The sequence below is a fragment of the Schistocerca cancellata genome, chromosome 8 (genome assembly GCF_023864275.1).
Source record: "Schistocerca cancellata isolate TAMUIC-IGC-003103 chromosome 8, iqSchCanc2.1, whole genome shotgun sequence".
Taxonomy (NCBI): domain Eukaryota; kingdom Metazoa; phylum Arthropoda; class Insecta; order Orthoptera; family Acrididae; genus Schistocerca; species Schistocerca cancellata.
The window spans coordinates 272332585-272347356 of record NC_064633.1 but is presented as its reverse complement, the minus strand read 5'-3'; the positions used below and the strand labels follow the sequence as shown (position 1 = coordinate 272347356).

Here is a 14772-nt window from a genome sequence, read left to right as displayed (position 1 = left end):
TGTGTAGAAATTAGGCTACACTAATGCGGTGACACGCTCGTACGCTATATACGAAACAGCTGGTGCAGCTCCAGGAAACCAGGTAGCGACCTGAGATACAGTGTGTGATGGGCAGAGCGCTCTGGAGCCTATAGGAAGGCAGACAGGTGAGGCATGTAAGGGGTGCGGCCAAAAGTGGGTGTGAAATATTCAGCAAAGACTCTATAGTCGTAATACACACCGCCGGCGTCCGTGCCGCGACTGAGCTGGATTCAGTGTGCCGCGTTATTTATTCATAGAGCGGGTGGCGTCGGTTGGCCACGGGGTGGGGGGACCATATGTCAGGCGTGTTATCGACTGAGTGACGGGCGAGCACGCTGGATCGGCAGCAGCCAGCCCACTCGCTCTGTTACTGCGTGCTGCTGCCTGCTTGCGGCTCTGCTCGGCATTTTCTTCTTTGTTTTCTTCTTATTTTTCTTCTTATTTTTCTTCTACTATTAGTAGTACTACTAGTGTGCTCATGACCTAGTTTCATCTGACTAGCACAGGATTGAACTACTCTGAATGAGCACTTTACGAAGTCGAGACACAAATCATCGTGGAAAATTCAGACGAATCGATCTGGCTATCAGTGTTTTCGTAACTTAGTCACTGATATTCTCAGTACCTCTCCTCACATATCGAGTAACTATTATCATTCCATAACTGCAATACCAGATCGGACGCCTCTAGCACCTGGGCCTCATCTTTGCACCATACTAGATCTTGTCAGTCTCCTCTGTTTCAACTATACGACTGTGGGACAAACAACCCTCTAACCTGCAACTCATCCAAAACCACTCCGCATTTACAATAAAATTAAAGCTTTAGTTTTTACGACTGGTGTTCCTTCGTCCTCGACATTTCCCGACTACTGCCTTTATTTTCAACGGGGAAACAGTATCTATATCACACTGTAAATTATTTATGCTTTTCTCATCCCCCTCTATTTACGTTTTTTCCGCTTCCTTGTCATTTGTTGTACTTACCCTCTTGTTTCTCGCTCTTTCTTTGAATGCATAGCCGCAACTCATTTATATTTGTCGTATGATTTTTTTCCTTTTAGTACACAGTAATCATGTGTGCCACACACTAAATGCATATTATTACTCGTTTTTGTCCGTTTACGTTACATAATCTCAGGAGCGACGTAACACTAAGATCAGTGATTTTGTGCAGCAAGGAACATCAGATGATGATGATTATAATAATAATAACAACAATAATAATAATAATAATATACAGACCTCCACAACCAATGCTTTATTTTAGACACTTTTTTTATTTTCTGTTATCTTCATTTAATTCATCAGTAAGTACGTCTTGTAACAGGCCATAACGCAGACGCTTAGGCCAGATTATTGTAATTTACATTACACTAGCTTTTCGTCCAGTTTTATTTCGATTAACTGTAACAGATACCCTAAATTAAATTTACATTTGTTTGTGGCCCATGGTTTCTGGGAGTTAGCTGTGGCCCTCCGTTTAATTTCTTGGAAATACAGCATAGAACCTAATATCTGCTTTTCAGCAGCTTGGTGATCTAGCGGTATATAGCGTGCGTGGAAACCAAACCCCTCCGGCATCGAATCATGGTTGAATTACGAATTTTTCAGGCTGCCTATCAAACATTCACCTCTCAGTGATTTAGAGCTTCGCCAGAACTGACACGTGGTTCGGATTCCACGTTACGTTGTATGGATCCGTCCTCTGTAGATAGTAACGCCTTACCGGTACGTTAGGTGTGTTGCATACATAGCGGGCGTTAAGCATTTCGGGCGTTTTGATTGCGCATGCGATAAGTGTCTTAGTTAAGTTAAATAGAAACCGGAACGGTGAACCATCTAAGTTTCTATTCAAAAATTATTGATTTGTAACGTGAAACAGTAGGATGCTGTAGTAGAAATAAAAAAGTACGAATTTATCATGTAGGGCCATAAAACGCAATTTCCTCATAAAAACAGTAAAATTTTAAAACCGCAAAACAAAAACATATCAAACATGACTTCAATAATTCGTCGATCTTCTGTAAAACATGTTTCTGTTATTCGTAAACAACTTTCACACTTGTCTGTAGTAAAAGAAAACTTTTGCCTTTGATTATAATGTAGAACAAAGTAACACAAATTGTGTAGATATTTTATGATTGTGCGTGTAAACTGTACTTATATTGAAGTAATTGCTTTGATTAGATAAAAGCGCAGAAGTTAGGAGATCAATTAATTTTTGGCTCTGAGCACTATGGGACTTAACATCTATGGTCATCAGTCCCCTAGAAATACTTAAACGTTACTAACCCAAGGACATCACACAACACCCAGTCATTACGAGGCAGAGAAAATCCCTGACCCCGGCGGGAATCGAACCCGGGCGTGGGAAGCGAGAACGCTACGGCACGAATTTAATTTTCATTACTAATAAAATGCAATTTATATTTTGTACTGTGCGGCTGGTCCCGACGGAGGTTCGAGTCCTCCCTCGGGCATCGGTGTGTGTGTTTGTCCTTAGGATAATTTAGGTTAAGTAGTGTATAAGCTTAGGGACTAATGACCTTAGCAGTTAAGTCCTATAAGATTTCACACACATTTGAACATATATTTTGTAAGTATATAAAACAAACAAGGGACTAACACTGAACGGCTTGCACTTTTAATCATGTACAAATCAAACAAAACACAAAGATAAGTCGTCTGCTTGCTGTTTCTCTCTCACGTATTCATTTATGGTTCTTTCTCTACCAATGCTACAGGTAATCCTACCATTTACTACGTCGTTTATGTACTGTTCTAAAACTATTGGACCATAATTTCGGTAGAGTGAAACTCTAGTCATAACGTTTTGGCCTATCAATCTATGCTGGTAAGGACTAGCCACAGAACTATATGAAGGCTGTTATAGGACTCTCCATCCATTGAAGTCTCTGCTTCGTGATCTGACTGCTCGTTGTTGTCACATTCGGCATAAGTAGTGGCTACTTCGTTGGCCATGGCGGCAGGAGGGTTGTGTCCCCAGAACAGCAGCTACATATAATTCCGTAACAAACGGGTGTGTTCCTGCCTGAAGCAGAGAGCCGGTGATGAAACTAGATAACAGTGATACGGATATGCACAACGGTGGCGTAATTTCCTGCCTGGTGAACTTTCGCGTCGATAGGCATCTACAGAAGAACGTAGCAGAAATAGCCGGACAACTCTGTTTTAAAGTGACTCGGAGCGTACAGATGAGTTCCGAAGAACGGGCGTAACCTTTCGTTAGCTGGTTATAGCGGCTGGCGCAGCGTCCGGAAGCTTGTACCACGGTGGCGTCCGTGACCCTTCACACTCTGCGCCGGCAGTGTTCCCCCTAGCGTGATGACCTAGAGCTGGGCAAACGCCCCTCTCGCGGAGCTGGCGTGCCGGCCTCCGTTAAAAATACACACACGCGCACGAACACGCAAATACGGGTGCCGGCGGACGCGTGTTAAATACCGCGACGTGAGCGGATGCCCGTAAAAATAACGCCCTGGGCGCCGCGCTCTCTCTCTCTCTCTCTCTCTCTCTCTCTCTCTCTCTCTCTCTCTCTCACACACACACACACACACACACACACACACATACACACACACAACGCCTCGCACGCGCGGTCAGTCCGCAGCGCCGCGTAACATTTAACGGTCGCGCTGTGTGTTATCTCACGCGATGGCCAGGCCATGATTCATTCGCGCGCCTTCACGCACAATCCTCCAATTCCAGCGCACGCAGCGCCTCTCTGCTTTCGGTCGCCCTCACACAGTTGATTTCTGATTCATCATCGCGTCGCGGGCACGAACCCCTGTAGCGACACAAAGTCAGTGGTGGCCGACCAGTGGATAAATACGCCACACGGCGCAGTGGAGAACGGCCCCATAGCGCCTAGGTACCGTGCGCACTGTGTGTGCTCTCGGACGTCGGGTTCTGGGTATTAATACCCGTCTCATCCGTGTCAACATCCCGGCGAAAAAGCAGCAGAAGCAGTTTCCAGCTACTTCTCCCCGTATTTGTCCGCGGCAAACAGAAGCTTGTGCCTGCGCTACGTGGCCACATTGTCACAGCGTCCGTCCGTCGGCGAAATTACATCCTTTTTGTCTCCATTTTGATTCTATCAGGTATCGCACACGATACGAACTTTCTAGAGCGCTAATCTTATTTTAGTCATTTGCATCATTTTTGAAAGCTGTATTACCCATGTTTAATTACACCGTACTCTCGTATATGAATGGAAAAACAGTAACAATTCCGATGACGCTTAACTTTTACTCTCATACACAAGTGACTTTAGATATCCCCATAGAAAATAATCAAGAAGATTCAGTCAGGTGACCTCGCAAGCGATGAAATAGGACCTCACTTTCCAATCTAGCGACCAGGAAGCACAGCATTGAGATGGGTGCGGACACCCACACTGAAGTGAGTCGGTGCACCGTCATGTTGCATCCATATCCTCTCACGAACAGCCAAGGGTACTTTCTTGAACAACTCAGGTAGAACTCCTTGCACGGACCTCAAACACAGGTGGCCATTCAGACGGCCGGGTGGAAAATATGGCTCAATGAGATTGTCTCCTACAATGACGATCCAGATATCCACAGCAGAACGTATTTGATGGTCTGACTCTACTACAGAGTGGTGGTTTTCCTCATCCCACAAATGGCTATTCGCCATTCAAAATACCATCACGATCAAATGAGACTTCGACAGTAAACAGCACGATTTGGAGGAAATCTGGCCGATCGGTCCATTGTTGGAGCGATCAAACCATTGTTGGAGCAACCACTCGCATAATGAGACCCTTGGTGAAAAGTGAGTCCTAAGCATTGCGTGGACTCGTTGCGGGTGATATGGGTGTAATTGTTGTTCGTGGTGTACTCGCTACACGCTATTATGTGCAGCGGCCGTTTCACGTGCAATACGAGTACTTGTAGTGGGATACGATGCAACACATTCCAGCAGCTCCTCTTCAAAACCGGGTGTACGAGTGGCCGTGATGTTGCCAGGTCCCTCGTTTCTTCTTTCCAATGAACGAGTCTCCGCCATTCGTCGATCGAGAGAAATAAACACTCGTCATGACGGATGATGCCCTGTACAGCCTTTCACCAGCGAGAGCTTTGCAGCGTACTTCCCCATACACAAGGTGCATGTCAGTGAGTTCTACGAAACACTACTGGTACTGCTCCATCGTATTGTACTGTACGTCTCTAAATAGCACTGAGTATTTAATGGGTCTATCGTTGATTCATAGCACGATCTGCCGTGGGACAATGTAAATACAACAGAGCTCCCTTATGGACAAGTGAAGTAAACAAGACCTGCATCTTGATTTCCTAATAATCAGGCTCGTCCTCATTGTTTCCTTGCGGGAAGTAAAGAATGTACGTGTAAATAAACAGCAAAGTACGTGTAAACTTGTACCCATGTTAGTTGTAAATAAGCTAGAAAACAGTAATGCTACACAAAGCGGTCGCGAAGTTTACTTCCATATTTCCTCAAGCTGACTTCTCCAGCCGCAGGTTCTCTACCTCAAATTGTTCAGTGAAGCATTCTCTATGTCCTGTCACGTTTCTGCTCGCTCTTACGGAAATATCCTGTATACAGACATACACTGTCTTACAACAAATGAGGTAGGATGTCAATATAACTTCGTATTTGTTCACACTATCAGACATAAGTGAATAAACAGAACAGCTATTCTCTACGACAGGCAGCACGGTCACCAGAGAGCGGTAGTGTTGTTGGTGTTTAGTATGGTAGCCAGGCACGATACGAAATATAAGGGACGTGGACAGCTTCTTACGTTGAGTGACGCCGTGTATTCCTGTGAGACGGAGTTGTCGGCACCCGTAAGGTCTGAAAGTGGCCTCGTTGTAGGTCAAAAATGGTCAAATGTGTGTGAAATCTTATGGGACTTAACTGGTAAGGTCATCAGTCCCTAAGCTTACACACTACTTAACATAAATTATCCTAAGGACAAACACACACGCCCATGCCCGAGGGAGGACTCGAACCTCCGCCGGGATCAGGCCTCGTTGTAGGTCTCCATCTGACCAGCTGATCGAATAGTGCAGTTTCCAGATTTCTGGGGCATTGGAATGTGACAGTGGCCCGATTTTGTGAGCCAGGACAGGCGTAGTCGTCGTCAAGGTTCTTCTTGACAACATTTGACGATGACAATGGAGGATCACCATATTGTACACCAAGTACATCGTAACCTCTTCAAATACGCTCCTGCCGTCCAAAAACAAGCAATGGTCTCCCTGCAACCTTTTGTGTCATTCCGCATTATTGTCCGGTGACTAGCAACAGTCGAACTAGGGAATTATCGTTCTACGTGCAGACTGCCGACGACACCACAACACAAACGGCTGCGTTTGGAGTAGTGCCGCTACTGGGAAACACGAATTGCTGATGAAGGGCGTCGATTTTTCTCAGCAGAAAAACATAGTTCTGCCCCACCCCACATTAAATATCGACAGGAAGAATGGTGGCGACCTGGGGAGAGGTCTTCCAATTTTTTCAATTTTTTGAGAGGCTCAGCGGTGTTACTAGTGGTGTTGTTGTGTGCAGCGCCGTTGGATACTGAAACACCTCCGAGCACAACCGTACATTACGGACATCCTGTTTTCTCATCTGTTACCTCTCATGCAGCAGTATCCTGGTGTCATTTATCAACATGACATTGCTTGTACACACATGGCATGTGTCTCTACCAACTGTTTGCGTGATATTTAGGTGCAGCCGTGGCCATTAAGATCCTGAGGTGTGTCCTCGACAGAACATGTATGAGACCAGTTCGGAAAGCCGGCCGCTGTGGCCTAGCGGTTCTAGGCGCTTCAGTCCGGAACAGCGCTGCTGCTACGGACGCAGATTCGAACCCTGCCTCGGGCATGGATGTGTGTGATGTCCTTAGGTTAGTTAGGTTTGGGTAGTTCTAAGTCTAGGGGACTGATGACTTCAGATGTTAAGTCCCATAGTGCTTAGAGCCATTTGAACCATTTGAACCAGTTCGGAAACAACTCTGTCACAGTGCCAATATCCTGGATGATTCGTGGGAGGAGATCAAAAAGCGAGCTCATTAGTCCCATTAGATTAAGAAAGGACGGGGAAGTAAGTTGCCCATACCCTTTCAAAGGAGCCACCTTGGAATTTGTCTGAGGCGATTTAGAGAAATAACGAAAAACCTAAATCAGGATGACAAGACGCGAGTCTGAGCCGTTCTCCTCCCGAATAGGAGTCCATTGTGCTAACCACTGCCCCACCTCGCTCGTCCCAGTATCCAGAATATCAAGGTCCAGTTACAATAGTGGCGGATCAGCTCGGCTCGTGAGAGGATACGATGGCTTCGGAACACCCTTCGCAACCGAATCATTGCACGCATCCAGGGCAGAGGGGGTGCAACGCCGCACTGATAACTGGACCCACGCTACCAAGTTTTTGTGAATTTCATTCGATTCTGTAATCACTGCAATAACGTCACATAACTTCTCAACCTATAAAGTTTCCATTCGATTCCTCCTCCTCTTTTGGGTGCTACAATTACTTGCCAGGCAATGTACATGTCATTTAATGATAAAATGTGTTAATGTAGCTTAATTAACACAGAAATGCTACATCTATAATTTTTTGGGCTGTTCTGCTGATGGACTGTCTGTTGAGGGAAACGAAAATAAAGGACTCCGTACCTTCTGCTCTTATCTTTCAGGAATAGCTATTCGGAGGGTACTCTTTTTGATTGCTTCCGTGTGATGTGTGTGGTGCTAGATGGAACATTTGCCTCCCTAAACGTGTGGGAGTTGATTAACGACAGGATTGTAGCCTTCCCGTGTTTGTAATACTCGTAATACAGACTAGAACGTCTGTAGCGGATTTAATTTTGTTTAGTTTGCGGCGTGGGAGGACAGCATGCGTAGCATAGTAATTGGCGTCGACCTCATTAGCGTCTGCAACACAGTTACACGTACTCCTAGGCTGCTGCATTCACCGACGACGCTGTAATGGAATATTTGCGTTTCCATTAACAGATGAATTATTAGGTTCTGCCCGGTGCTAGCGTGTGTATCTATACGTTAATTACTTATCCGGTAAGCTCTCCGCTGTGTGCAGAATCTCTCTGTCTGTGAAATGCATATTATGGCTATACATTCTGCACTTTGCTTATCGTTTTCAACAGCTGGAAGAAGACAAAATTGAACTGGAATGGTTTTTTTGGACGTGTAAGGAAGTAGATTTGTGTACTGGTACTTTCACAATAATCCGTACAGGTTAAACACCCACAACATTTAGTAAGTACAACCATTGCCACAGAATAATGCACAAATAACGCTAAAAATTATGGACACTATGATACTGAACTTTATTTGCTCGAGGTTTTAAGTCCAACTGGAATTTGATGGTCAACGCTGCACTCTGTTCTGACCCATTTTTACTCGCTACCGATATGTTGTCACTTGTATATCGTGTTGAAAATATTCCTTGCATAATGATGGCTGGTAGGGTAAGGACGGCATGGACAGCGTTAACTCATCCCACATAATTTCGACAAAAAAGAATCGTTCAAACGATCTATGAACGTGAGCACAATATGATCAGAATTACAATACTTTTGTTGCGAACGGGCTTTTTATTTATTTTACGGCCTTGAACCAGACTATTCCCAAACGCAGAGAGCAGCATGAAGTTTTACAACAGGCCTTTGACAAAGAAGGGAGTGCCAATCTGATGCCCCATTTCTGCCGAAGAATCACAGCATCTCAAGTGTTACAACACAAACGTAATAATTTACGTGATTTGCAGATGGATAACGTAGGCTAATTTCTCATTTTAAGTGCCGGTGTGAAATCAGGAAAGATATAAGGTCAGATAAATGAAATAACGCAAAATCTATGATAAGCAATGCACAGCCGTGAAACATCGTAACTTTAGATAAATAAGAGAGAGAACAAGGAGAGTGTCAGTGATGAAGTTTCAACCATCATCCAGAATAAATAAAATTACGTGTTCAACTTTGTTTGTTTATTTGTTTGTCTGTGAGTGCATGACTGCTGGCCTGGAACATTGTGAAATCTCCGCACATTAGTACAGAGTCTAAAACAAAATGGCCGACCGTGGTGGCCGTGCGGTTCTAGACGCTACAGTCCGGAACCGCACGACCGCTACGGTCGCAGGTTCGAATCCTGCTTCGGGCATGGATGTGTGTGATGTCCTTAGGTTAGTTAGGTTTAAGTAGTTCTAAGTTCTAGGGGACTGATGACCTAAGATGTTAAGTCCCATAGTGTTCAGAGCCATAAAACAAAATGTCTAGGACACTGCGGTGCAGGGATTTCAATGTGTACTAGGTTTCTGTCATGTAGCTACAAACAAACAATATCATATATGTTCGTAGGTTTCTACGGTCGGTGTCATTTTCCATAAAATAATTTTGGGTATTCGCCCGCGTCATTGTAAACTACTGAAACAACTAAACTGTCGACGTTTCGACTTACTTAGTGCGGTTCTCTTCAGGATGGTTCACTGCACGCCCGGAATACAATTTCCAATGGACGACAAAGAAAGGTGGCGGCCGGCGCTCCAGCTGGCACTTTCGACCACGTCGCCCGCTAGTCGCCGAGGCCTGCAGCCTGCATGAATTCCAGAACCTTCTATCTTCAGGCACCTAAAGTCGCCAGAACGTGCCGGTAGCACCCTCCGTTCTGTTCTGATCGGCCGCCACTGGCGCCCCTGCTTTCGCATCAGCCTCCACATTCGCCGTTGGCGTTTCACAACATATGCGGATGTGACGTTGTCGTCTAAATACTAGACGGTGCATAGTAGTATACAAAGTGGTTCAGATGCCCCTGCTGATCCGTTTTATTCAACTACGTCTGTATCAGGATCGGTGTCCAGACAGCCAACAGCAACATAACTGACATAAATTCCTTCTCAGAGTTTTGGGCGACTGTTAGCAAACGGAATCGTGCTGTAAACAATACAAGTGAGGACTGTCCATGAGTTAGACGGTATTTTTCGAACAAGATATACCATACTTCTGTCATAGTTATTCAGATGGTTCAAAATGGTTCAGATGGCTCTAAGCACTATGCGACTTAACTTCTGAGGTCATCAGTCGCCTAGAACTTAGAGCTAATTAAACCTAACTAACCTAAGGACATCACACACATCCTTGCCCGAGGCTGGATTCGAACCTGCGACCGTAGCGGTCGCTCGGCTCCAGACTGTAGCGCCTAGAACCGCACGGCCACTCCGGCCATCAGTTATCCAGATGTCTCTAATCTTCTCCTTTTAATTAGCGGTGCAATCAAACAGGTTTAGGATGTCTCTGTGAGTTTATTTAGTTTTTAGCATTTAATCTTTAGTAAATGGTTCAAAATCGTTGCCTTATAAAGTGTTTCTCACCATCGGAGCCGGCCGGTGTGGCCGTGCGGTTCTAGGCGCTTCAGTCTGGAACCGCGTGACCGCTACGGCCGCAGGTTCGAATCCTGCCTCGGGCATGGATGCGTGTGATGTTCTCAGGTTAGTTAGGTTTAAGTAGTTCTAAGCTCTAGGGGACTGATCACCATAGATGTTAAGTCCCATAGTGCTCAGAGCCGTTTGAACCTTTTTCACCATCGGAAACAACGAAACTAACAGAAGATATCAAAATGGGGAATGTGGTGGTAACAACTTTACGGTATATAAACCGTCGAAATAATTAATGTATGACTCGCCCCTTTTAAGATGCTAAAGTAGTTTCATAAACAAAATTTGTACAATCAGTCTAAGATGTCATTATATAAAGCACATACCAGTTATTCTGCGACACTTTGACAGTGTGCTCCACATTTGTGGAGCAAACCGACCAACAACGTTGTTCTATAACTTGGAGTTACATAAAACGACATCGGTAGGGACAGCTGAATCGTCATGTGTATTTATCTTTTCATTGTGTTATATACCGGAATTTGTTACTTCCATGCATTTTGATATCTCCTGTTAATTTTGTTGTTTCCGATGATGAAACACACCTCATAGGGCAACGTTTCTGAACGATTTACGAAAGTACTATAAACGGAATAAATGTACAGAGACATCCAAAATCTGTATGACTACACCGGTAACTACACGAAGAAAGATGAGAGACACTTGGATACGTGTGGCATAAGTAAGGTATATTCTGGTCGAAAAATACTGTATAACTCATGCCCAATCCTCAGTTGTATTTTTTACAGTTTGGTTCCGTTTGCTAACAGTCGCGGAAGCTCGATTATGTGGCTGTAGTCAGTCTCGATACCTTTCCTGATACAGACGAAGTGCCATAACGGATCGGTACAGACAGCTTAATCAGCAAGTATAGTTGGCACAGCGATATTTTTATAGAGGCAGTGGTTTCGCACCTCCGACCAGGCGAGGATCCAATGGGGAGGGCGGGAGGAGGGGAGGTCGCAATCATGTCGGTCATGACCTCCCACCACCAAAACATATTATACTAAAGGGGCTTATATCTTTAAGTAAATTAACTTCCGACGTCAGGTGTAGAAGACAGTACAAACGTTCCAGCAGGGCATCTATTACCTATTTAAAGGGAGAGAATTCGGGATGAATCGGACAGAGATTCACTTTTACACGGAAATCTGCAGATACTATAGCGCAGCTGAGGTTCAAACACTACCACTTTCTCAGCACCTACAGCGCGTAAGAAAAACAAGAAAGCGTTATTTCCACTTCGTGAATGCGGCGAACTGGAAGATACAAATCACTTTCTTTTATTCAAAGTTGCTAAAGAATGTTGTGGGTGCGTAACATCAGATGCCACCTGCATTATTAGCACACTTTCACATGTATAAAGAAATTAAACCTTTCTAAAGGGAGCAAAACGGGAGATACGAACTAACAGTAGTAAACAGAATAATTTACCCAAATTTTACGAGAGCTCCTGTTCGCACCTCCCCCCCCCCCCACCTTACCCGATAAAATGAGTCTCAAGGCACGGGAGGATCCTACAGCGCCATGAAACGGAAAAACAGAGAGAACTATTTGGGAGCGCTATGAGACATATGAGAAAAACTCTTCGCTTTAATGTGAACCTTCCTCCTTCGTCACTGGGTAGTTCTGTAGCACCAAGCGAGAGGAGTGCGACGAAGACGAAAAACTACAAACGGATGTCCGCAATCTGATCCCAACATATAACAATGCACAGAAACCTCGATGATACAGCTATTAATTTCCCTACACCTATTCAGAGGGTGGAAGCTGATGGTAGAAAACGTGCTTTTCAAAGAAAACGTCCCGTTAATTATCCAGTCCGCGACGTTGGGGTACAGATCTCCATATATTACGTTGAGAGTTTTTTTCTGCTCAAAATGTTTTGACAAATATAGGGCTCTAGTTCAGAAACGAAATGGGGTCCTTGTCATTCTTCCCACAACTAGCGGCGGACCATTGTTGGCTCAGTTTTTAAGTGCTTCGTGCGGAGATTAAAATGCCAAAGTAAACGAATAATTTACTGTTACCAAGAGAACGCGGCGTGTTTGACTGCCTCATTTTGTCAGTTTATTCTCCGTTTGCTTTTCGCGTCTTTCACTTTTCCATTTGAACAGACTTGTTTGCTTGTGTTCTCGCTGCGTAGCGCTAATTAGGCATTTCCTTTGTTTTCTTCCAGGTGAGTCAAAGACACGGCCGCTGTCATCGGGGCCCCGGAAAAACCTCTCCGGCAAGGTACAAGAGCGCGCGCCTGCTTCTAAACCAGACGCTGCTTGCTTTGAGCCTCCCCGTCGGCGAGTTTATTTGCGGATTTGTCGGGAGGCTGAAAGGACCGCAGCATTCCGGTGGCTTTGTGTTAACGTTGCGTCTTTGTGCGTGCGTTTGTACTCGAATGTGTGTGACTGCACCCACACTCATCAGTAAGTTTTCAGACGTAATGTTTCTACCTGACATCATCAGAAAACTTAAAAAATGGAATATCGAAGTTTCGGGCTAGCGCTCATGATCAAAATTACACCTCATTCCCCAGTGCCAATATAAAATCTTCTAACTACTGTGGTAGGCACCTGTAACCACCTTATATTCGGCAAAACACCCAAAGTTGCACCATCCACCCCGCCCCACTTTCCCCAATCCTCGCCTTCGTTAAATCACGAAAAGGCCGCAGGAGGTAAGATAAAGAGCATCTATGAAACCATCCCTTCCCTAGCGGCGTTCATTTTCAGCATTTTGGGCTCGAAAATGACAGTTTGCAATGCGATGTACAACTGGACGACCATCTTGACAAAATTTGCCACTGCTGACACCCACCGGCCAAGTTGACACTTTTCTAAGGACGTCGCCGGGCTGTAACCGCATTGAACATGACTTGGCCCCTTTGCAGTGTAGCGTGACCACAGGTTTTGTTTTGATACGTAGGGTGGAACCGCCAGGAACTGTTCAGATCCATTTGACGATATTTGAAAGAGATCTGAAGCAGAGAAGGGTGTTTATGCTTTCTCATGCCTACATTTTTGTCCTGTACAATGGCGTCTGTTTGGGGTGGATGTGTCATTGAAATGCGCATAGATAAAACGGCAAAGCGTCCCTCTAACAGCACTCAGTTTGACAACACAATCGGTGTCATTGCACTCCTTTGTTGGCCACTTTAAAAATATCTCTGTACACAGACATCCATCTACCGATCTCTGCCCGCCATCCAGGTGGGTAACCCAATCGACACCCCTACGATTTCGCATGCTGCTAGCACGCGCCAGTCCGGAGCGGGTTCACGACAGTCAGCCTATGGGTCTGGATCGTTGAATGAGTGTCTCTGTACGGGACAGTTATAAAGTGCCCAGCAGAGGTGCTTGTGTGGCATCAAGGGTTTACCAAATCGGGGGAGGGATCTTAAGGCAGCCTTTGTCATTTCATTTACATGTGTTTCAATGTCGCACCCTTCCATACACACACATGCAAGGTACAGATGAAAAAGCATAAACAAACTTTTCTGCTTCGGATCACCTTCAAATTTCGCCGAATGCTTTTGAACAGTCCCTACTAGTTTCAAACTGCATACCAGAGCAAAACTTGCTGTCTGTCCTCCATCACAGAGGCGTCAAACGAAGGGGTGAAATATGGGTAGAAAGTGGTGTCGTCGTGTAACATGACCACAGTGGTAGTTATTTACACACCTTAGAGCTCGCATGAACTTCTGAGCTCTGTCCTTTTATCCGCATAGTTCCGTACCTTGCTATTTGAAGTGATGGCGTCGCAAGACGTCACGCTTTCCATCATTACAGAGGAAGATTATAGCCACCTTTGAGCCACATCTCAAACTTTTGCGCGGCTGTGGGAGAGAATTACAGTGTTTCAAAAAAGTGACCATTAAATTGAGTTGTGCAGTGGTTATTGACATAAAATACTAAACGCAACAACTTGATTGTACGACTTACTAAATAAATTAAAAGTTTTTAAACTTTCAAAAACTGAAGGTTAAGCAACTCTGTGCATGTTGATGTTCGTTGCATTACGGTAGCTGCTGCACATTGGTATTAGTATGCTGTATAAAAATGAACAGATTTTGTCAGTCTATTTTCACTTGTATTCAACCTTTATCTTCTTTCATTTTCTGAAACTGCGTTCACAGACTGCTACGTCAGTATCTTTGACATAAAAATCCTCAAAGCTATTTCTGTGTTGATAAAAGCATCTCTCAACCCATACTTCGTAAAAAAAAAACATCGAAACTGGAAGCTGGGTTAATTCTCTTCATCAGCTCTTCCACCTGGAACCTGAAAGCCGCTGT

At 44.7% G+C, this 14772-nt stretch overlaps 1 protein-coding gene across 1 annotated transcript in view; it reads left to right on the top strand.

Moving 5' to 3' along the window:
• LOC126095510 (G-box-binding factor-like) overlaps window positions 1-14137 on the top strand; it is a 152282-nt gene extending 138145 nt beyond the window's left edge. The window contains exon 3 of the mRNA XM_049910296.1: window positions 12664-14137. Coding sequence (XP_049766253.1) covers window positions 12664-12908 — 245 coding nt within the window. The 3' untranslated portion in view covers window positions 12909-14137. The remainder of the gene's footprint in view (window positions 1-12663) is intronic.
• The last annotated feature ends 635 nt before the right edge of the window (window positions 14138-14772 follow it).